The sequence below is a fragment of the Vigna angularis genome, chromosome 11 (genome assembly GCF_016808095.1).
Source record: "Vigna angularis cultivar LongXiaoDou No.4 chromosome 11, ASM1680809v1, whole genome shotgun sequence".
Taxonomy (NCBI): Eukaryota; Viridiplantae; Streptophyta; class Magnoliopsida; order Fabales; family Fabaceae; genus Vigna; species Vigna angularis.
The window spans coordinates 1,404,459-1,427,963 of record NC_068980.1 but is presented as its reverse complement, the minus strand read 5'-3'; the positions used below and the strand labels follow the sequence as shown (position 1 = coordinate 1,427,963).

The following is a 23,505-nucleotide window of genomic DNA, read 5'->3' as shown; positions in this document are numbered from 1 at the left end:
ATCAGATTCATCATTTTTTTATTTTTTTTTCACTTTTCATTTCTCAGTGCCAACCTGACATTAGATTGGGGACCATGCATGTCTTTCTATCAGATAAAGAAGGTTTTTTTCTCCTTCACAAGCCCTAATTAGGGACGGTTGGCAATTATAACTGGCTTTACTATATAACCAAGAGTACCACTAATTCATCTCAATCATCCATACTGAACTTTTTTGTTAATGATTGCGTATTAAGTAATTGCTCTTATTGCAGTTCCTAAAACAAATTCGTATGCTTAAAGTTAACCACTGCAAGAATCATATATACCATTTGATTTAGGGGTCTAAGGTTTCATTCAAATTTGGCTCTAAGAATTTGATACTTGTTTTAATCTTTTAGCCACCCACCACCTTTAGCTTTGCATCTTAATCAATGACACTACACTTTAAACACCATGAAGTCAAAATCAACATAATATTAGTAACAGTTTAGATACTAAAGTCTCCATTTTGCACTTTCATTCATTTTCATATAGAATGAAATAAATTTTGAAAGAGAGAGAGCATGCCGTAGAAAAAAAGAAAAAAAAGGTACTGAAATCAAACGAAATACAGCACTTTACAGTACAATTGTATTTCTCTTTTAGTAAACTTTGGAAATAGTTACCATCTGCTTCATCTGCTCCACGTCTCTTTAAATGCGAACATGAGTAAGACAAAATTGTAGAACACACGAGAGGTAGAGCAGATAAACACTGCATCTGCTCTAGAACACTTCAACTGGGAGAGAGAAAAACCTTGCCTTTTCACAAATGCTGCTTAGAGAAACCTTTCGCAAGACCAAGGTTATACTTCACAAAACCCTCCGTAGTTTCAAGTCTGTCATCTTTGGAGGGTACCAAAAACTACCCAGATCTCTCTCCTTCAATCCATTCCTTGGTCGCAGTGGCAATGCCACAACTTACACAAGTGATCAATTCTACAATGAGTTTTATGACATGCTGCAGTCTGATCTGAACAGAATAAAGAGGGGTGCCGACAACAGCAGCATGAGCAGGTCGAGAGAGGAAAGGGAAGATGCTGCAAAAGCTGAAAGCTTGACGGAAGAAAGCACAGAAAAGAGCGTTGGTGAAGTTGGAGAAATGGAAGAGAAGAAAAGCAAAGGGAGCCGTGAACTGGGAAAGAAAGAGGGTGTTTATGACTTGGCGCAAAAGATGAAGGAATTGGAGATGATGAATACGGGTGATGTTGAGCACGTGCTAGACATAGAAGAGGCACTTCACTACTACTCACGCCTCAAAAGTCCTGTTTATTTGGATATTGTGGACAAGTTCTTCAATGACATGCACACTGAATTCTCAGTTCAAGAGTCCTCTATCAGCGTCAAACGCTCCAAGTCAAAGGGAAGACTTGGCTCGATCAGGTTGTAGATAAGTTAATCTTTACGCAGAGAATGTTGTAGTGTATATGAAATTGAAAACTCTTTTGTTTTGCCATTTTGTGTCTCTGGTTTTCCTTCTCCCAGTGTGCTTAGAGCTATTTGAATTTGCTTGGAGTGAATTCCCGCTATTTATACTTCTCTTTTTCTTTTTTACATTCTGGTCGTTTCAATGTTCAATTGAATCTATTTTGTACACAATAAAAATGAATTATTTGGTGAGAATTTCTAGCCCAGTTCGTCAAATTTCTCAATTTCAGAACTTTATAGGAATACAGTCTCTTTCTCAAAGAGATGCCGTCATCTTAGTAGACTTTCAAATTTTGTCTTGTTATTGAATAAGACAAGATGCGTCCCATTTTGTGTTTAAGGGGAAAACTCTTATAAACCAACTTGAATGAAAGAGAAAACACAGTGATTTTTGAAATCGGTGCTGCAGTTCTTGAAAATTGAAGGAGGAGATCAAAGTTGGCATCTTTAGTATGGGTTTTGGGTGGGCTACTGTCCGTGAAACACAAGTTGGAGTCTTGCAGATACATGGTGGGGAAAGAACGAATTAGAACATGTCTGGTTTCAAAATGTTTGTCTCACATCGAAAAGATGTGATTTAGGCTGTCAAAAAGTCTTCTTTTGAGTAGATTTGAGAGAGATGATTTGAATGGACTTGAGTGGATTTGAGGGTAATTTTTTAGTTGTTTTTTTTAGTGGATTTGTGGGTAATTGAGAGTGGATTTGAAAGTAAAGTTTGTTAGAATTAATGTAAGATTTGATTGATGTGATAGATTTTAAAAATTAGTTTAATTAATAGAAATTAAAGATTACCAAAATGTCCCTAATTATAAAAGTAATATAAAATGTTATATTTAATTGTAAAAATATTTATAAAGAAAAAAAAATTATGAATAATTTATAAAATTAATGTTTAAAAATTATAAAAATTAAATAATCAACTTATTTTTAATAAATTAGAAAATATAATATACCTAATTTTATTAAAATGTACATCTTTTTAAATTATAATATTAAAATAATTATAAAAAAAACTGAAAAATATATATTGCGTAACCGGTTACGCGTTCGCGTAACAGGTTACGCGTAACCGGTTACGCGTTTGCCAGCCATCCCTGTGTCAAGCATGGCTGAACGGTGTGCTTGGAAATTTGATAATATTATAGGGCAAAGCAGTCTTTTCCGTGTAAATCAGCGCAAATCTTCTCAAATTAACGGGATGCTGATAATGTTCAAATCTCGCAAATCTTTGCTTTTTCCTCCGTCCAAATCGTCGCAAGCGAACATGATTCCTGTATCAAATTCGTCTTCGGTATTTCACGTAAACAGTGAAATACCTTTAAACGAACACAGTGTTAAGCGTGATTATAAGATTCATTGGACTCTTTTCCCCACTCATTTCTAAACATAGGCGAGGGATAGCAAGATTAGGTGAAAGGAATGGCAGATAAAACGAGGGATAGGATTTACAGACATTAATTTTTTAAGCCAGTTTCCATGAAAATTGGCAGTTGTTTTTCGAATGATCAAGGGATGCATGAGAATGATTGGTCTCGCATTCAATTTGTACTAATTTGTTAATGAAATATTTGGTACTCTTTAACTTCAGTAAAACTTTATTCGTAGATACAAGATATAGCATTTTCCCACTTCTAACTACTTTCTATATATATTTAATAGCTGATAATTTTCTCTTTTTAGAATATAATTGTTTAAAAAACATCAAATCAAGTTTCAAAGTTCAAACTAGACCAAACTAAATTGAAAAATTAAAGCCTAGTAGTGGATTCTAACTATACTCTCTTTTCAATGTCTGGAGACAACTTATTAAAGTTATGACCAGTCGTGTTAACAAGTATCTACATCATTATAGGTCACATTCTTCTATATGGTCATCTATAGATCTTTGCCACTTTTTTTCCATTGTTTTTATCCATGATTTCTGTCACATTAATTCTTCAACTGTACTGTAGTTATTACATCACTCCTTTCATGACATCGATGAGTCGCGCTGGAAAATTCAGAATCTTTGGCAGCTCGCATTTATACTGACGGTCATAGCATAACTGTAATTTTATTTGAAAAAAGACTAAAGAAGAAGTAAAACAATATCGCAACAATTCTTTTAGGTTAGGAAAACACTCTTTTTGAGAGAAAATGAGAGTAATGATTTGCGAGATTATTTCTGTTCGTTTGGGTTAATTTGTGAAAACTGAATTGTGCTGATTTGTGAGATATCTTGATTTTATTCATCTCGTTATGTTGATTGGATTTGCAGTGAATTACAATGAAATGTCATATGTGACTCCAACTGTTTGTAAAATACCACAATAATATTAAAGTTATTCGAGTGTTTGAAACTCAAGAAAACGAAGAAAAATGAAATTTGACTCACACGTATTCGGTTCCAAGCTTCTGAACAAAAACAAACGAACTCATATTCGGTTCCAATTTTCCTATATTCAGTTCCTCCATTATGCAGAAGTCTCCCAAGCCATTTATTCGGTTTCAATGCGTGAATCTCATCATTGGACTTTCATTTTCGTATTGTTTTTTAATATATTCATTTCCATCATTTCAACTTGTAGATATTTTTTCCAGTTTTATCATTTGAAGCATGTTACTTGGTTGAGATGGCTTTAATGTCTCTGTAATTCATTACTGAATCATTATTCTTTTTTCTCCTGTAGAGCAAGCATCGCCTCCTCCTATGCTCATCAATTTTGTTCTCTTATTTCATTTTACTAAGTTATAAACTTTTAAAATTAATTTTAATAATTAATTTTAATTTTTTTTATAAACATTTTTACAATTAAAAATAAATTCATTTTACTAAAATAATTTTTTTGTACAATATTAAAATTAATTTTAATAATTAATGTTAATTTTTTACTCTTTATAAACATTTTTATAATTAAATATAACATTAACAATTATCATTTTATATTACTTTAATAACTATGGACATTTTAGTAATCTTCAATTTTTACCAATTAAACAAATTTTTTTTATCTGTTACATCAATCAAATTCTACACTAATTCTCATAAACTTTACTTCCAAATTCACTCTCAATTACCCACAAATCCACTCAAAAAAACAACAAAAATATTACCCTCAAATCCATTCAATAACTCTCCCCAGATCATCTCCCACAAATCACCTCATGTGAACACACCCTTAAGGTATATAAACTCCGATTTCTTACATGAATTAAAACAATATTCGCAAAAAATCTTTTAAGGTAAAGAAAATATTAATGCTCCATTGATCAATCATAACCAATTTGTAATTAGATTAAATATTCATAAAACTGAAATTGCTCCGGATTTCATATTTCTCATATACCCTCTGAATTTTATATTTTCATTTGCCGAGTAAAATTGACCTATTTTTGTTAAAAGATGGAGGCGGGGGAAGATACATAATTTATTATAATTCCAAAAGCTTAAGTTAATAAATGAAAACAAGTAAATGGTTTTATATTATATTTCTGACACGAATGAGAGCTTTATACACAGATACATTGCCTTCATAGAGGCATGTAAAACCAATACAAGTCTACATTCTTGGTAAATAGAAAAATGAAGACTCCAAACCCCAGTTTCTTTTCCTGAGGAGAATAGGCAAAACAATGATGAATCAACTAGTAAGAAGATCACGTCATATCCCAGACCTCACATAATCTCCACCTGAATCACAGAAATGCATGATTCCGATCACCGAAATAAAACATTCTAACAAGGGAGTCTGTTTTAAATTTATATCAGTAACCGGTAGTAGATGAAACCAAAACATTGTGCTCCTTTAAACGTTTCTGAAAATGAGCTAAACGGGTTTGCAACTGCAGGATGCCAGCTGCCTTCTGAGAAAGAATGGCATTTAGTCTTGTTATATAATCATCCAGTTGATTCCCTGGTTGATCTGCTTCAACCAAGAGGTTCATCTCCTGCATGCCATGTGCAGATAAAAATATGAATGAGAAATAGAATTCGTATTTCTCGATTATAGGATCTATTCATATAATTATTCCTAGAATGAATAACACCATAGGCAGTATTCAGTAAGAGATTCAATAAATTTTAAGTTTGGTGTGAATATATCAATGTTCTTGATGAAAACACGCACAAAATTCCTGAGATGATATTCATAAAAAAAAAGTTAAGTACTCACTACTGTAGTCGTATTCAATAATCTTAAGAAACATCACTCAAATTCCTAAGAATAAATGTGAAGATACAACAACAACGACAATTTAGTACCTCTCTAACAATATTCATAGTCTCCTCTACTTGTGTCCGGTGAGCATTTACTAGGTCCTCTTCTTCCTGAAATAAAGACACGCATTAAATAAAGATCAGCCATTACTTTTGTAATATACCCGTTATCTCAGTAGCCATCAACTTACCTGTAAGAGGGCATTTAAATCATCCTCAGCGTGTGTGGTTTGAGCCTCAACTTTTGGGAGGTCCTTCCACTTCATCAGACCACTGGGTTTCTTCAATTTGTCATCAGTTGTAGCATATGACTCCATCTTTACATTTTTCTTCAAAGATGGTTTCACCTGCTCGTAATACTCTTCAGGGGGACTAAAATCATCCCCTTCATTTTCATCTGGCCATCCATCAGTTGTGCGATCCTCATAGGCTGATCCAGTAATGGAAGATAAAGGAACCGCGCTTGATTCTTTAAGGTTGAAATTTGATGATACAGCATCTTTCTTTGTATTGTTCCCTTTCGACAAGCTTTTCACCCTGGTTTGTAACAGCAAAATATTATTTTTAGGTTAGCACATGGGTGGGTATGTTGTGTTTGACTGAGGAATGATGCTGGTGGTTTGGAAGGAGTGGGCCATACAGAACTACACCTATCAGAAAATTCACGTTACCTGTCAGCATATCTTAATGTATTCAGCGTATGTTCGCATGAACCAGTGCTTGGTGATATGCATGAAATCATAACTGTGCGGGAGTTGCCAACAAATGAATCCCTCAAAACTTCAGTCAGTTTACTGCCTCTGAAAGGGATGTGTCCTTGGTCATTATCAAGAGCTCTTATACATTCCTTTAGCGCAAGTAAGCTCTTATTGATTTCAGCGCCTTCTATTCTGAATCATATGGTTGTACACAAATGACGCAACAACAAAAATACATTAGACTAACCTGAGAATGTCATAGGGATGCAAACAATTCAGAATAGAATCAAATTCTGAGACATCTTCAATAATAATTATACCCAAATTTGGAATCTAATCTAATCTTAATTTATATTCCTTAATTTGACAAGACAGATCCATATTAAATAATTCAAGCTTAATCAACCTTGTTTGTTTGTCATTATCTGTGGTGTCTGCTCCACGCTCACTTCCAGCAAGATCTATGAAGGAGAGCTTGCCAACCAAACGGGGAGGTTTGGATTCATTTCCATCAACAGACCTCTTGATAGCAAGTTGAAGTATTGCATGTGACCGTGACGATTCCTCGTTTGCACCAGTGGTGCCTGTACTTCTAGTGGAATTTCCTTTCTCAATCAGTTCTTTGATGTTCTCCACATCTGATACTCGGTACTCTTGCAAACCCACAATGCAAACTTGCTGCTTACCATCCTCCCTCATGCAAAGTTTTCTGCACAAGTACAACTTTAATTCTCGAGAACACAGATTACAGGTGCAAAAAAGAAGTTATTTTTACTTACTTTCGATCATTAAGAAGATCAAAAAGTTTGCCACCATATATTTCAAAGAAGCTCACAAACAATTGAAATCCCTGGTTTCTGTAAGTATGATGCATCAATCTAAGGATGTCCCTTGATGCTTTAAGTGGCAGTGGCTTCATAGTGTAAGTTTTTCCGCTTCCTAGAAGAACAGAAATGCTATTTAGAAGCCCACTCATAATACAAATCATTGAAGTTAAGTTGTCAGCCTAAACTTTTTGATTTTTGGTCAACAACTAAGCCTTAAAACAATTTTAGAGACTGAAAAGAAACATGGAAATCCCAAAGAGATGTATGATGTAAAGCGGAAATATCACTTTACAACTTGGCATAAAATCAGCATGTCTTCAGGCAAAATGCAATAGCAACAAAATCAAAATTCAGAGGGTGTCATCACCTGTTTGTCCATATGCAAAGCATGTTGCCTTAGTGCGTTCAAAGATTATTGGAACTATAGGCTCTACTGTTTCACGATACACCTATAAAAAAGAATTTAAACAAAGTTACATAAGGATATAAAACCTGGTGTCAGCCTTCCACTGAACTTTCATGTACACAATATTTACCTCATCATTTGTAACCTCTTCATTCAAAACAGCATCAAAAACAAATTCATGCTTTTCTACATACTGAGTTAAGTCCACCTGTAAAGCGTATAATTTTAAAATGTGTAAATATAAAACATCCATTATAGATAATCATACCACAAGAAGTAATAGTCAGGAAATTAATGGATAAAATATTTTGGTTCAGTTCGATCTCCAGAATGAGTATGTAATATTTAAAACATATAGATAACTACAATCCACATATTACCTGTCTTTTTCTGTTTTATATTATATTCACCAAGAGAAAAATTTAGAAATATAGTTACATGGCCAGCGTAATACTAAATATAGTACATAAAACATCAGTTTCAGCAACAAGGACGAGTATACTGCATGGGACATTGGAACCATTAATCAATGTTGGCTTTTACTCACCTTTAGTTTAGTCTCGTGCACGGTTAAAGAATTGGAATATGTTTCTATAATGTCTTCCTCATTTTTTGCTAATTCTTTCTTATTCATTGGTCTTTTACGAACCTGCATTAAAAAATAACATGCAGATATTAGAAGAAAATTGAAAGCAGTGTTCTCTTCCTTACAATTGAACAAAATTTTAATATCCATTGTCTGATAATTCAATGAAATTTATATGATGTTCAATGCATCCAAAGCTGGAATTGTGCCAATGCAAACTTAAAGAAAAGAAAAAAAGAGAGTCCAAATTACTATAAAAAAAGTCAGTAAAAAGACATTTAAAATAAAAGTGAAACATGACTGGTAAATTAGATATGCAAAAGAACATACCACAACTTTGATCTTTGCCACAGAATTAGATTTCTCCTTTTCTGCAGGAAAACTCTTCAATATGTTTTCAGGAGCACGAGCTCTTCCAGTCTGTTTGCTCAACATGTAAGGTTCAGAGTCATCAAAGCTTCTTCCTCGGCCAGGTTGATACAGGGAGTTTCCATCATATGCATTGGAGGCTGGCATCTAGAGGGAAAGGCAAAGTATAAGCAAGCTTAAGCTACCTTTCATGTGTCTCTACTTACAATTTGCATCATATGATCAAATTAAGAATGCAATTAAAATAAATTATCATATCATCATACAATCAAGATTGAGGAAATGCTATATATCCTCAGGATATATGAAAACGGATGAATAATAAATTAAAAAAGAAAAAAAGTCCCAACGGACGTGAAAGTTCAGAGTTAATGATCTGCTGAGACTGGCATAACAATATCTCACAACATGAACACAAATTTTGCATAGTATAAAGAGACACTTTCAAGGGTTAGAGAGTCAACGAAATAGAATTTTGTAATATCCGTAACCTTTCAAAAGATGCAATGTGACCGTTATACACAAGACGCATGACAACTTAACAACAAAGCACAGAAATCAAATGAAAGTTCATCCGCTGTATACAGTAATGACCTCAGGAGGGAGAAGCTCGGTATCGAACGAATGCAGATCCAACAAGCCGGGGCTGAAATCACCAGACAAATCATCGCCGTTCTTTTTCTGCATCGAAGCACGGTAACCACCGGGAGGAGTGGAAGGCTCCACATAATACTCAGTCCCTCCGTTAAAGCTCCTCTGCGCGTTCCGGTACATTCTTCCTCCCTGCGCTCCTCCGCCGCCGTATAAATTATAGTCCTGCTCGCATTCCGAAAACGAAACAAATCTCATGAAATCGGACCAAAACACTTACGCCCAACGGTCGAACAGAAGATCGGTAGCGGAACGGAAAGAGAGAGAGAGAGAGAAGAAAATGAAATCACCTGAAGCGGAGGAAGTTGATTGGTGGAGGATTGAAGGTGTTGGAGGCCAGCCGATTGGAGCCACCTGTTGCCGTTGGAAGAGCCATCGAGGAAGTTATCTGAGTACTGGCGCTGGTGGTGCACACCGGCCGCACCAGATCTCAGCCCCTGTCTCCCTGCACCGTTCATCTTCCTTGGCGATGATCAGATCGGAAGCGAAGGGTGTGAGGGAGGTAAACAGATATCATACAAGGACAGTAGAGTGGAGTTGAGTGAAACCGAAGATATAGGAAGGAAGGAATAGATACGATAGGAGCGACAAAGGTGTTGTTGTAGAGTAACCAAGGAAGGGACCCTTTGAAATTTTTTGAACGGTCACGGTGCCTGGCACGTGCGAGTCGGGAGTCAAACGACGTCGTAGCGTTGGGGGTTGGTGTAGGGTAGGTCCCTTGGTTTTTTGAACTTGTCGCGTCCCACATGGGTGGGGCCGGCCTCTGTTTTGTGTCTATTTAACGTTGCGCGCTTGGCTTCATATTCAAAACTTGTGGTCTTCTGCGTGCATGCTTTTAAAAGCTTCTGCCACGTGGCGTCCATCACGGGTCGGGTTTGCGGCGCGGCACCGTGTTGTGTTGCGTTTGGGCCAGGCTTTCCGGCCTTTTCTCGTTATTTCGGTGCCTCTTTGTTTTTTGACTGTTTTTTTAATTCAATTTTTAGCTTATTCAGCAAAAATGTTCCCTGAAGTGAAGGGAATGAGAGATGGTACTTATTCAAAGACAGTTTGAATGAACCAACGAATGGTAATGCATGAGAGTCACCAACTCCATCATTGTTCTACGACTCGTTCGACTCGTTACAGTGCAGGCTCAGAAGGCAATTTGGTGATGTTTGTAAAAGTTATTTTGAATATGCAAAATTATACCTTTTAAATCCTTTAGCTTATTTTTTCAGTTCAGTTTTTGTCATTTAAGTTTTTTAAGTTATTAATTTAAGTCATTTTTATGAGAGTTTGTTTTTTATTTATCTGGTTGAATTTGAGTAAGTGTAGGTGATTGTGTGTTGTTTGATGCATTTGACTGTATATATATATATATATATCTAAGCTTGTACTTGAGTTAGGTATGTTGTAGAGAGTCCCGTCAATTTGGTCCCCCTTACATGATTTTGTCTTAATCCACGTTGATTGAGGCCAGAAAAATTCACAGGGTCAAAAAGTTCTTTGTAGAAAAAAAAGCCCATGGGCCAAAATATCTTCAAAAGCTCTCTGGGTCAGACCAACCCATGTGCCTTTTTTTAGAAAAAATATTCATTTTGCATACAAAAAAAAATATAATTAACTCCTAATTTGTTACAAAAATAGTTACTATAGAAAATAAATTAAAATTTTTATAGGAGGAGAGTTCTAGAATCAAGAAGCAAAAGCAAAATGACAATATTTATTGAGTTGGATTCTCTAAGTATATAATTAAAGGATCATTTTATAAATTTGAAATTTAAATATTTAATTTCACTTTTTTTTTAGGTTATAAGTCATAAATTAACTTTCTATCCAAAATTATCCTAATTGAAATTTAAGAGAAGATTTTCCCTAATTGAAGCTCTTAATTTAAAAAAAATGAGGCTTCTTTATTTTCTTAGAAAGCTATTGAAAAGAAATTAAATATAAATGATTTTCTTTTTCATTTCATACTCAACAAATCATGCTCGTAACATAAATAATAAGTAAAAAGAAAAACTCATAAACCTTGTGGAGGCTGTAGTTGTATTCGCCCATAGGATTCAATCTTGTCGTAGTACTTACTCAAAATGTTTACATTTTAAATGTCATAAACATAAACATACATTTATCTTATGTGTTCTAATTGAAAGTTAAAAATAAATTATTTAATGTGTTAGTTAAAGAATTGAAACACTATAACATTTGTCATTCTTTAGTACTTTAGGTCTATTTAAAATTTTCATTTTTTTAAATAATTTTTTAAGAAATTAACTTTCTTTTTATAATATATCTTATGGTGATTTTGAGAAAATATTATCAGAGAAAAAAACAAAATAAAACATAAGTTTAATTTACACATAAAATATTAATACTATTTTTGATCCAAAAATTTTAGATAATAAATTTTTGAATTATTTTTAATTTTAAATAATTAAAAACATATTGAGTGATATTTTAGAAGTCGAGGAAACAAAACAGTGATTCTTTTTAAGAACTGTAAAAGTAGTACAAATATTAAATCAATTTAATATGTTATTATCTCTCTTTGGGGTTATTTTGATATTACTAATTATATATAATTTTCTAATAATTGGTGTCTGCAAAGACATAATTGTATTAAAATTGACAACAAAATAAAGCATTTTTATAATATTTTAGTAAAATAAATTTGTAATACTATTTAGTTGTATAAAATTAAGTGTGTGGTTTGCAATTGTTTTTAATTGTTTAAAAAAGTGGTTATTTTGAATATTAAACATTCTATTATACTATAATTAATTAGTTTTATTTAATAATTTGAAATAAGAAATCAATCACATGAATATAAAATTTAGTACTTTTAATAGTTACTATAAGAATGTTGAAGTTTAGTTTCCAAAAATTAGTGGGCTAAACCCACCTTAACCCTGACCCTAACCTCCTTGAGAAGGGGGTTTTGGGGATTGAAACTTTTTTTTGGCTCCTATTTGAGAGACTTCTTAAGAGGAGGCTTTTTCAAAAGTGGGTTAGGACTAGCCCTGAGGTCATGGGTCAAATTGACAGTTCTAGTTGTAGATGAACATAGTCTTCTTCAAGTTGAAGAGACTCCGATGAAGGGTGACTTTTCATAGCAATCAAAAAAAATAAATTGGCAATTTGAGATGTACAATACAAATGTACACTTAAACGGCCGTATAAAATATTTTACGAGGTAGTTAAAAAAATAACTTATATTTTATAGAAAATTTGAAATATTTTGTAATCTAATGTTCTTTAGCTAAACAATTTAGAAAGAAGTTAAAAAATTTAAATTTTATGAGAACAATCTTTTTTTTTAATTAGAAAGATGTGAATTTTGCATAGAAATAAAAATCTGAATTTTTCATATTTTTCAATTTATATATGTTTTCTTCATATTATTTATCAATTTGATTTTTATTGAGTTGATTTTGTATCAATTATTTCATTAATATCGAAATATTGTTAGAATTATTACTTTTCCATTTATGTTTATTATAAATCTTTTAGTGATTTTGATAAGCGATATTTTCTTATTTAAATTGTTAAAACTTTTAGAAAATTTTCTATTAATTTTAACTAGAGTTTTCTTTTTAAAACTAATATTTGAGATTTTATACTATTCGACACCTTTTTGTTTCCATGTCAGGTGAAGAATATGCGCGTATTTGAATTATTTACATAATTTGAGTTATTTAGTACGTAAAAAAGAATTTAAAGTAATTAAATTAAAATGATTACATTTATTTATTTTTAATTTTGGTGTTGGTTCTTGTTGCAGGTGCAGGGATTTTGAGTTTTGGGTTGCAGATTCATGGTGGAGGTGGTTGTCAACATCAATGAACGACGGTAGTGGAACGAAACTGGTATACCTTGGTTGATTTGTGGTGCAATAAAGGTGTATTTGCAAATTTGATTTTGTGATTTTGGAACATTGGTTTGCGTTTTTTTGGCACATCAAGGAGTTTTCATGGCCGTGTGATTTTTACAAATCTATGATTTGGGTTTTGTGAATTACGGTTCAATGATACAACACAATTGTTGTTGAAAGGTGGATTCAGATATTCGTGATTTGATTTTACAAAGAATAATATACTTTTAACAACATTTTTTTTATAACATTTTAATATCATCTACAACGTATGATTGATTATCAAAGTATCATTATTCTTTTACAAATTCAAACATGGTTTACGCGAATGGATGGTAAAGATAACATTTTAATATCATCTACAACGTATGATTGATTATCAAAGTATCATTATTCTTTTACAAATTCAAACATGGTTTACGCGAATGGGTGGTAAAGATAGCGTTGTTGTTGATTGTTGTTAACGATTACTCCAATGGCAGTGATTCAAATTTATTCGGATTTGGGCTAACGGTGAAATGCGTGGTGAAAGATAGAGGAGGCACGGTATGGTGGCTGAAAATTTGTAAACACCATGGTGGTTTTGGTGGTGTTTCAGTCTAGGTGAGTGTCAAGATGAAAGTAAAGATCAAATGTCATATATCCATTATACATGTTTACCTCATTATCTTCTAATATGTCCACCTCGTCATTTTCTAGCACTGTTTAAACAATTTAACGGTAATGACTCATCAATTTTTTCAAACGAAAGACTAATATTCTGTATAGTTGATAATAATTGAAATACTTTATTCAAATAAAAAAATTAATAACTTATTTGTATTGTTTTAAAAATATTTAAAAAATAAAATAATTTAGAATGAAGTCAGCTTAAATTTAATGTATTTAATTGATAGTAAATTATAAGTAAATATACTTTGAAAATTACCAAAGTAAACATTTTTTAAACTTAAAAAGTTCAAACTAAAACGGAATTGATTTGTTAAAATTTAATTACTCCTATTCTAAAAGTTATTATTCTAATCACTACAGTAGTTTGTGAAACATACAATATTAATATTTATTCATATAAATAAAATATTTTTAATTATTAATAAATAATTCATAATGAAATGGTAATAAATTTAAGACTATTAGGCTCAAAACTATACATACGATTATATAAACTTTTATGACAATACTTTCTACCTTATCCTAATCTAGACTCTTAATTTTTGTAGTTAAAAAGAAGTTTCCTAACATTTATCAGATGGTTCACAAAGTGCTTTATGAATTTGAACAGTAGTGTATTGCTATTACAAAAATTCAAAGGCAATTTATTAAGATTAAAAAATGTTATTTAAGGCTTTATTCTTTTAGAGTGATTTGGGGGAGATAATTTGAATGGAGTTGAGGGTAATTTTTTTGTTGTTTTTTTGAGTGGATTTGTGGGTAATTGACAGTGGATTTGGAAGTAAAGTTGGTGAGAATTAGTGTATGAATTGATTGATGTGACAGATTTAAAAAAATTGTTTTATTGGTAGAAATTAAAGATTACCAAAATACCCCTAGGTATTAAAGTAATATAAAATGTTATTTATTAATGTTATATGTAATTGTAAAAATGTATATAAAAGACCAAAATTGTAAATAATAATTATAATTAATTTTTAAAAATTAAAATTTTTTAATGTAATAAAATGAATTTATTTTTAAATGTAGTATTTGTTTGTAATATAATTTACTACCAAGTATTTCCAACTACGGTGAAGGATTTTTTTTTACGTTTTTAATTAATTAATACTAATAATAATAATAATAAACAATTAATTAATTTAATATTTAATAAAATATGTTAACCTTTGAAAATACTATATTAACCGCAAGGGTTAAAGTTTTTTTTTTTAAGTTTACCGATTTCATGAGCGCGTTTGAGGATGCAACAAGGCTGATTTCAGAGAGGTTCCTGAGCTTGACATGTTTCGCGTGGAAAACAAAAAGTTGTTCAACTTTGGATTGGAAAGGAGGCTCCGAGATTCAATCACCACCGTCCGCGAGTTCGCTGACTCCATCATATGGTCCAGATTGGAAGCCAAGGATCACACCCTCGACGACGACGAGTTTGCTGAGTCCGTTTCGTTTTCCGGTGTTTCACGCCGGTCCAAATGGCTTACATTCAGATGAAGTCCATTGCAGCTTCAGTGGTGGAAAAGTTTGAGATTGAGGCAATGGATAGAGACACGTGTCCAGCGCATTTGCTTTCTTTGACGTTGAAGATGAAGGGAGGGTTCCCAGTGAGAGTAAGAGTAAGGGGCAAACATGACATTTGCTTTACAATCCACGCAAATCATCTCAGATATGCGAGTGATACTAAAATCACGTATCCCGCAAATTCGCTCAATTCCATCGTGCCAAATCCGTGGAAGCGAACACAATTTGCGTTTGATTTCTTCGCTCTCAAACCCGTTTAAACATTATAATCTGTTCAAAGGAACAGAGGCTAAGATATTCATTCATATTATTGTAAGTAGTAGAACTGATAATACCACAATTCTAATGTAGAAGAAATTTGCTAACAAATCTACTTTTATTATTTAACATTCAATATAAACTAAACGGTAATAGATTTTGAACTGTCTTTAATAAATAAAACGAGGAGAGGTTTAAAATATCTTAAACTACAAACTAAAAAATAAATAAATAACTTTAGTAGAAAAATATAACATGAGAAAGTTAACCTTTGTTGCTTCCAAAACAGTGTCAGAAAAATTAAAATAAATCAGTCACTTATCCAATACCACAAATTGAAGATGAGTTTAAAACAAATAACTACAGTAAAATGGAATCTTATAAACTATTTCGACTGAAACTAGTAAAAGTCATTATCATATGACATATTCATGAATAAAAATAATTTCACTTAAGAGGAGTTTATGAAGAGTATCTTCTGAACAAATCTCTTGATCCAAACACTTATTTTAAAAGTTTGAATAATATTGTTTATGCATTTTTCGTATGATTATACCAGTAAATTTATGTACTTTTATTTGATATTAACAATGTCAATATAACCTAAAATAATTTATATTCACGATTGTGATCTCACCTAATAAAAAGAGTTATTATTTCATACATTTTTCTCCATTCTATACACCCACCCCTCCCACCAATATATTACAGGTGTGCTAATATTTACTAACGTATAACTATTATTTGACAAAATACAAAATACAGTGGAAATGATCATCCATTATTATATTTGTTTAAATGAAATTTGTAAATTTAATATAATTTATAAGCAAAATATTACAAATTTGTGATTGAATTAATTAATTTCATATTTAAAATTTTTTGAATACTAAGTATAAATACTTGCCACTTAATTATTAATACTCATATATATATATATATATATATATATATATATATATATATATATATATATATATATATATATAATATGTATGTACATTAAGCCTATATGTATGTACGTATGTATATTAAGCTTAATAATCTAACCATTAAATATTAACTTAAAGAGCAGAAGGAAAGAGGTCTAAGAAGATCCTTTGTTTGTTTGATCTGAATGTGAATGAATTGCTTGACAATGGAAATTATAGAAAGTATCAATCATAAAATCTGAATGTCAATTTTGAAGACAGCTGCTACTCGAATATGGTATGTGGTTGTTATGTCTCCATCAAAACTTGCAGCAAAATGCTTCAGTTGTTATTTATCAAACAGACACCTCAGAGTGATCTCATATGCAGAAAATATAGCACCGTTCACCACAAAAGCTCTAGCAACTGCAGTTCCTAAACCCCTCCATAGAACCTCATATCCTTCTTCTCTAACACTCTTCCTAAGGCAATCCAAAATGCCTCTGTATTTCTGCGAAGAAAGTGTTTGAGCCTGCAATCTTGTTTTTATAACGTCTAAAGGGTAGCTCAAAACCCAACTCACCACCCCAGCTAATCCTCCTGATACCAGCATAGTATTCAGGCTCTCTTCACAACTTCTTCTACAACCTGGGTGAAGCTTCTCCCTTGCATATTCATATGTCCAAAAGTAGAGACCATGTGCTGGTGCATCTCTTAGCATGGTGATCCCAAGTCCCCGGTACATGCCACGAAGACCCTCTATTTTCCATATGTTTTTTGCCACCTTCATAGGACCTTTTCGGGTTTCTATGGATTGACCTGTGTTCTGCAACTGAAGCCGAATTTTAACTAACTCAACAGGGGATAGTATCATACTCTGTATGGCACCGCTACAAAATCCTCCTAAAGCAACACCCTTGTAAGAAGGAGGATCGTTAACCAAATCGGACGAACTAAATGCCCTTGAAAGAATTGCGTAAATTTGGAAAACCATAGCATTCTGCACCCAACAAAACAATCACCTCAATTTGGGATAGATACATTTTATGAAGGATTTCAGTTCATGTTCGAACATTTTTGTGCCCAACGAACATGATTAATGAAGTCGAAGACATATAAATAGACAAGTGATGATTATTGCTGCAAGGTTTTTCCTCTCTCAGTAAAACACTGAGCATAATGAGTAAACTTAAAAGTAAATGGTTTGAAATATTTGTCCATCAAAAAGCTACTTTATTGCTGGCATGACACATTTTACAGTGACAATTATGCAGTAAACAAAATCTCTCAAAAAAATGCTAGTATTTTTTAGAAGGAAGATAAACATTGATAGGACTTAGATAGCTAATGGTATAGTTAATAATTGGATGCAGATAGTGGATCAATTGATGATTCCTGAATAATCCAGAAGCCATTCATCGATGGCTCATCCAAAATATAGTTTAATATTGCCTCTAGGCGTGCATCACTCAGTGGGCCACGATTTGTAGTTAATCCACTAACAAATAATTGAGTAAACAATGGGGACTTCAGAATTCCCATGGGTGATTGAACAAACATTCCAAAGGATTTGAGAACTCCAATAACTGAGTATGAATATAATATGATAAATGTCATGGAGTATTGTTAGGAGTAGGACCCTGACATATAAGAAAATAAAATAAGAATATTTCACAAATAAAACCTCCAAACCCTTCAGCACGGGAAAATCACTAACAATCATAGTACGATCTATTACCATAAACAACGAATTCAATTAACACAACATGTATTTATATAATAAACAACAATGTATTGTAATATTAATCATTAACTTTGATTAAAATCAGCCTAAAAACAAAAGAAATCGAGTTCCCAAGTTCAAAAACCTCATGAATTAAAAAAAAATGTAAAAATAAATTTCCGACAGGCTCTCTGCAATTGAGGTGGCTGGAAGATTGTACATGCAATAAGAACAGAGTTACAGAACAGGCCAAAAATCTAAGATATTATTAGTTGGTTGTGGTCTGGCACGCGAAGGATATAAAGGGATATAGTACCCCATCAACCACGTGACGAGCCTGATCGCAAAACATGTCTGCTTTAAACTTACAGTAACAGATAAAAACCTAGTGTAAATTGAGGGATGGAAGTAAAAAAAAAAAAAAAAAGCTTACCTGAAAGGTAACAGAGGCCAAAGGTGCCGCCATGCCGCGGTAGAGAGCGGTTGGTCCTTCATTGGCCACCACATTTCTGAGGATGCTGAAGGCGGAGGCGGTGTTGAAGGAGTTCTGCTGCATCACACGGAGAGTGTCTAAAGGGTAACCGGAGATTATTCCGGCAGTGCCTCCAAACCCTCCTGCTACAAACTCTTTTCCGGTGCTGCTCGCAAGAAACTCCGGCCAAAACTCCATTTCTACCTCTTCTTCCTTTCACTCTCTTCAGAGCCTGTTCAAAATGAAAATTTGGAATTGATATTGTGCGCCTTGTTATTATATAAAGGCCAAGTGACATATCATATTACCATGGGGTCTGATGAGCAAATACTGAAAATACTTTATTCGTGGACTAATCACTGACGAACACGTGGCGGCGAGTCTTTGTCACGGACTCATGGAGCTTTCATGTGATTTGAGCTTAGTGATCTGATAACTTTTTGAGATGATAAGAAGCAATATGTTTGGAAGATGAAAAGAGCTTGTTTTATAAATGAAAACGTGTGAAGATAAACCAAACATGTTTTTGGATACGTGTTGGAATTGATTACTGGAAGTGACTTGTAAAGTGTGTTTGGTAGTACGAAGGAAAATTAGAGGGGATTGAATAAAAAGCTGAAAAAAATATTATTATTATTATTTAATTTAGTTGAAAGTCTTTTTGGTCTCACTATTTTCTTTAAACAGCCTACAATTATTTAATTTCCGTCCTTTTTTTTTTCTTTATGCATTAATATTTTTGGTAAACCAATGTCTTCACTATTTAAAAAAAAAAAAAAAAAATAGAAATTTGGACACCAATCCAAAAGGTGTAAAGTAAAAGGATAAAAGGTCATTTACTATTACTTTGAAACACTACAAACTTTTACGTATTTTATCTTTGAACCTCTATTTCTTTATAAATATAAAAAGTTAACTTTTTTATTCATCAGAATATTCCTAAAAGTTAACTATCAAGTGGTGTAAAAAAACATTTTTCAGGGTCATGCTTTACTTTACTGGCATAAACTATAATACCAAGAACTATGCAGCCCAGGAATGTGAGCAAGGAAATGATGGTGCAACACAATTGTAGAATTATCTTCCATGTGTGCTAGAAAGTGTTAAGTCATTTGAGGAATGAAGTTCTTGTCTGCTGTAAGGAAGCACAGAGTCTTCCACAACCACATTGATGAAGAACGCTGGCTGCTTTGGTTGGGGAAGTTGCATTGTATCATTTGATAGAAATGAAACAATGTCTTCCATGGTTGGTCTATCTGTTGCTTGATCTTGTACACACAGCAGGCCGATATGAATACATCTCAAAATTGCATTCTGAGGACATAGTTCATACGAATCTGGGTCTATCAACCCCAGAGCTCTGCCTTCATTCCAGAGCTCCCACGCCTACAATACAAGCATCCCAGCATCCAAATAAAACTTAAAACCTTTTATAAGCATAAATTTAATGAACTAGTCATTTGATAATGAGAAACTTACGTATCCTATGAGGTTGAGTGGACGATCCGAATCATAACGACTGTTATTTTTCTTGCCACTAAGTGTTTCTAGCAGCAGCACACCAAAGCTGAATACATCTATTTTGATGGACACAACACCATTTATTGCATACTCTGGAGCCATGTATCCACTGAAAAGATCGAATCTTGCGTAAGGATGGATGAAAGGGAAGAGTTTTGAAAATGCATGACCCAGTTATAAACTTACTATGTACCAACAACTCTGTTTGTGTTTTCTTCTGATGCTCTTACACCGAATATTCGAGCCATGCCAAAGTCAGATATCTTAGGATTCATCTCGTGATCAAGTAATATATTACCTGCTTTCAGATCTCGATGTATCACCTTTAGTCTCGAGTACTTGTGCAGATAAAGAAGTCCTTGAGCAATGCCTCCAATGATGTTCAACCGTTTTTCCCAGTCTAGCAAATTCTTTCTAGTTGAATCTGTTATGAAGTCAGCATGGCTGTTAAAATGATACTTCATGCTAACATCTGGCACAGTCTTACCTTGGCAATACCTTCGTTAAGAGACAAAAGAAAGCTTACCAAATAGGTAGAAATCTAAGCTCTTGTTAGGCATGTATTCATAAACCAATATTCTTTCATCTCTCTGGATGCAGAACCCTAGAAGCTTTACAAGATGAGTGTGTTGGAGTTTGGCCATAAGTTTGGCTTCATTCTTAAATTCTATCACCCCTTGTCCTGAACTTTTAGAAAGTCGCTTGATTGCTACTTCTTGCTGATCACGCAGTGTTCCCTGAAGGTCATTGTAACAGTTCTTATCCAGACAGTTTCAAATTTAAGCAAGAAAGTTAATTAATTGTTATGCAGATTTATGGTTTCAAAGTACCTTATAAACAGGACCAAATCCACCCTCTCCTAGCTTATTGGCCGCTGAGAAATTCTCTGTTGCAGCAACAATGGTTTCAAAGGTGAATATTTCAACCCCATTGCTTGTCTTTCCCTTGTTCTTACTTTTTCTAGAATTACCTCCAATATCAAGTAATAACTTCTCCTGCATCTTCTTTCTCTCCACTGGTGGTGAGACATGAACATGTAAGTTATGAAAAGGTCTTGCAGACTTAAACTCACTAAACCATATCCAAATTATGACAGTTACCTTTAGCTTTGTAGTTTCTCCACAAGGCACGCCATGAAGAGAAAATTACAGGTATTGCAAATGCTGCTGCCACCCCAACGATGAGCCATATGTACCACCGGTTTACTGCAACTCACAGATGGATAATTTACTACTCTGAAAAGGTGGCTGAAAATTGTTTAGATGGTAATTAGAGGGTTTATTACTCATGTATTCTTACTCTATATCCTATGCAAGGTACCTTATGAAAATACTTTCAAAGAATCAAGAATGATAACCAACTTACCAGGACCCAATGACTAGTAATTTTAGCTTATGAAAACGTCATTTTTCTGTATTGTACGGGAAAACTACTCTAAACATTCTCTTGTCATTGTAATTCCATTAAATGTTTTATTTCCTTATTCTAGGACAAGAAGCAAAGGACATTGTCACCTGTGGTGGTAGGGAATCTGGACGTACCTTTGTCTTCTGGGAGCAGTGCAACAGAAACATAGATAGGCAGTGATTTGTCTGCAGAAGCTCTAACGAATTCTGTTCCTTTGAGCCATATCTGGCATCCGGTATTGTTTTTGCGGTTTGTTGGGGCATATGCTTGACACGAACAATTGTTCCTACATATGATCTCACAGCACTGCGTACCATTGCTGCCGGCATAAACTTGTATGCCAACGTTGGACATGTTACCAAAACTTTCCACAAAACCACCTTCAGAGCTCCTGCATGCACGAAGGCTTTGCTGTGTGCATAGAGAATCTACCGTCTGATTTAAGTGAAAATTTTGAATGTAGGAGCTGTATCCACTCGTTTCATCCTCGTACCTTGACCACAACATAACACCTCCATAATTTGATGACTTTTTAATCTCAGGCAAGATCTTAGAAACTAATACATCAGCCGGAACATAACCGCTTCCAGCTGCAGTTTGATCTGCTGGTAACCCCAGAAACATTTTCCCTGCCTTCAATGAGGTGGACCAAAGGTTCCATGCTTTAAGGAGGTTGTCGAAATTGTTGTCGGTATATTGGCATGGAGGATTGTTGTAGAATTGTATCCAGACATAGTCAAAAACGCCAGTAGCAAGGACTGAATCCAACCTAGCATCAGGAAATGGACACTGAGGAGCTGCTGACAGGTACACTTTACGTGTCTGTGAATATGAAATGAGTTGAAGAGAAAGGTTTCCCAGGAATGATGATTCACCTGCCTGTATGTCAAAGTCAATGCCATCTAAGACAACATCCCCAAATGGGCGTGATGAGGATGAACCACCCAGGAAATTGTCCCACAAGTAGTCGGAAACATTCTTGGCATCCTCAAGGGAAGTTATAGAGTAATCATCAGTTCCTCCTCCAATAGAAAGCATCACCTTGATCCCTTGCTTTTGACAATTTCTAATTTCTCTTCCCATCTCAGTGCACCCATTAGTAGATGCGTCACAATGACCAGCCAGGTTCAGTTTTGGGGTTTGGCCATTCCCAAAGGTGGAAAGGAAGGCTATGTTGACGTAGGAGTATTTTCCTGTTGCACACGTTTCTGTCAGGTTTCCCTCATTGGCCTTTTGACCCCAGTAAATGCCAATGTGTTCACCTTCAGATGGCTGAAGTAGACAGAGGATGAACAATAGAGAGGGAAGCACACTTCTCCTCATCTTGCTCTCTTTCTTTTCTCACTGTTTTTTTTCTTGGTATCAATCGACCGATATCCAACCTAATATGCATTATCTATGGCTGCAATCCTCCAACTTTACCCTTCACGCGTTTTTGTTCTTGTTCTAACGCTTGCAAATTCATACACGTCTACCAACCCTTTTCTATCTCTTTTCTACTTTCTTTACCACGATAACCATTGACTTTGACTAACGATCTCTCTACATACTGTACAGCTCAGAACAATGTAATGTGTTTGCATAGACGGTGCAAAAGCGCGTCCACCAAAATAGAACTTACATGTCCTATGGGATTGATGGGGTGGTCTGGTCCGAATTAGAATTCCTTTTACCACTGATAATCTCAAGCATCAATACTCCGAAACTAAAAACATCCATGCTTGTTGAGACAACAAAATTTTTTAAAGGACTATGAACCAACTTAGTCAACTTTCATCAGCAAGACTAGTTTAAAAACTAATCAAAATAAAAATTTCTTACACCAAAATTTTTACGATAGTCATTTCATGATACAAAGAGTGCATTCTAACTATCAAACTTCAAAAACTAAGACTTTAAAAATTTCTCAAATTTTAATATCAAAGATTAACTTAACCAAATTTCACCACTAAACTTGACTAGCTTAAAAACTAATCAAAATGAAAATTTTC

The 23,505-nt window shown here is 33.7% G+C and overlaps 4 protein-coding genes across 5 annotated transcripts; 1 reads left to right on the top strand and 3 right to left on the bottom strand.

The window, feature by feature from the left end:
• The first annotated feature begins 541 nt into the window (after positions 1-541).
• On the top strand, positions 542-1,554 carry LOC108333565 (uncharacterized). The gene has a single exon (XM_017569030.2). It carries the CDS (start codon positions 792-794, stop codon positions 1,407-1,409), a length of 618 nt encoding a protein of 205 aa, XP_017424519.1. The 5' UTR covers positions 542-791; the 3' UTR covers positions 1,410-1,554.
• Positions 1,555-4,886: 3,332 nt separating this feature from the next.
• Positions 4,887-9,776, bottom strand: LOC108318689 (kinesin-like protein KIN-13B). The gene is made up of 12 exons (XM_052870921.1): positions 9,470-9,776; positions 9,123-9,344; positions 8,490-8,675; positions 8,121-8,222; positions 7,704-7,781; positions 7,535-7,616; positions 7,120-7,279; positions 6,747-7,049; positions 6,314-6,532; positions 5,834-6,179; positions 5,688-5,753; positions 4,887-5,374 (listed from the first exon to the last, which is right to left on the bottom strand). Exons 1-12 carry the CDS (start codon positions 9,635-9,637, stop codon positions 5,192-5,194), a joined length of 2,115 nt encoding a protein of 704 aa, XP_052726881.1. The 5' UTR covers positions 9,638-9,776; the 3' UTR covers positions 4,887-5,191.
• A 6,803-nt stretch (positions 9,777-16,579) lies between these two features.
• LOC108333248 (mitochondrial arginine transporter BAC2) lies at positions 16,580-19,487 on the bottom strand. Its single transcript, XM_017568638.2, has 3 exons — positions 18,895-19,487; positions 18,548-18,818; positions 16,580-17,391 (listed from the first exon to the last, which is right to left on the bottom strand). The coding sequence occupies exons 2-3, from the start codon at positions 18,782-18,784 to the stop codon at positions 16,741-16,743; spliced, it is 888 nt and encodes a 295-aa protein (XP_017424127.1). The 5' UTR covers positions 18,785-18,818; positions 18,895-19,487; the 3' UTR covers positions 16,580-16,740.
• A 152-nt stretch (positions 19,488-19,639) lies between these two features.
• Positions 19,640-23,113, bottom strand: LOC108332537 (G-type lectin S-receptor-like serine/threonine-protein kinase CES101). 2 transcript variants are annotated; one of them, XM_017567845.2, is made up of 8 exons: positions 21,649-23,113; positions 21,208-21,312; positions 21,078-21,122; positions 20,938-20,993; positions 20,634-20,844; positions 20,294-20,531; positions 20,066-20,216; positions 19,640-19,972 (listed from the first exon to the last, which is right to left on the bottom strand). In XM_017567845.2, the coding sequence occupies exons 1-8, from the start codon at positions 22,835-22,837 to the stop codon at positions 19,664-19,666; spliced, it is 2,304 nt and encodes a 767-aa protein (XP_017423334.1). In that variant the 5' UTR covers positions 22,838-23,113; the 3' UTR covers positions 19,640-19,663. The 2 variants fall into 2 exon arrangements, with proteins under 2 accessions (XP_017423334.1, XP_017423333.1); XM_017567844.2 differs by having other exon boundaries at positions 20,938-21,122; positions 21,649-23,111.
• Positions 23,114-23,505: the final 392 nt, after the last annotated feature.

Excerpts from the sequence above, each read along its gene's own strand:
- LOC108333565 (XM_017569030.2), top strand. The coding sequence starts at position 792 with ATGCTGCTTAGAGAAACCTTTCGCAAGACCAAGGTTATACTTCACAAA.
- LOC108318689 (XM_052870921.1), bottom strand. The coding sequence starts at position 9,637 with ATGAACGGTGCAGGGAGACAGGGGCTGAGATCTGGTGCGGCCGGTGTG. Across the intron at positions 6,533-6,746 it reads GATAATGACAAACAAACAAG|AATAGAAGGCGCTGAAATCA; the intron begins GTTGATTAAGCT and ends CATATGATTCAG. Across the intron at positions 5,754-5,833 it reads ATTTAAATGCCCTCTTACAG|GAAGAAGAGGACCTAGTAAA; the intron begins GTAAGTTGATGG and ends TCTTTATTTCAG.
- LOC108333248 (XM_017568638.2), bottom strand. The coding sequence starts at position 18,784 with ATGGAGTTTTGGCCGGAGTTTCTTGCGAGCAGCACCGGAAAAGAGTTT. Across the intron at positions 17,392-18,547 it reads TGGCCTCTGTTACCTTTCAG|AATGCTATGGTTTTCCAAAT; the intron begins GTAAGCTTTTTT and ends TGTTGGGTGCAG.
- LOC108332537 (XM_017567844.2), bottom strand. The coding sequence starts at position 22,837 with ATGAGGAGAAGTGTGCTTCCCTCTCTATTGTTCATCCTCTGTCTACTT. Across the intron at positions 21,123-21,207 it reads GAGAAACTACAAAGCTAAAG|TGGAGAGAAAGAAGATGCAG; the intron begins GTAACTGTCATA and ends TCTCACCACCAG. Across the intron at positions 19,973-20,065 it reads CACTCAACCTCATAGGATAC|GCGTGGGAGCTCTGGAATGA; the intron begins GTAAGTTTCTCA and ends CTTGTATTGTAG.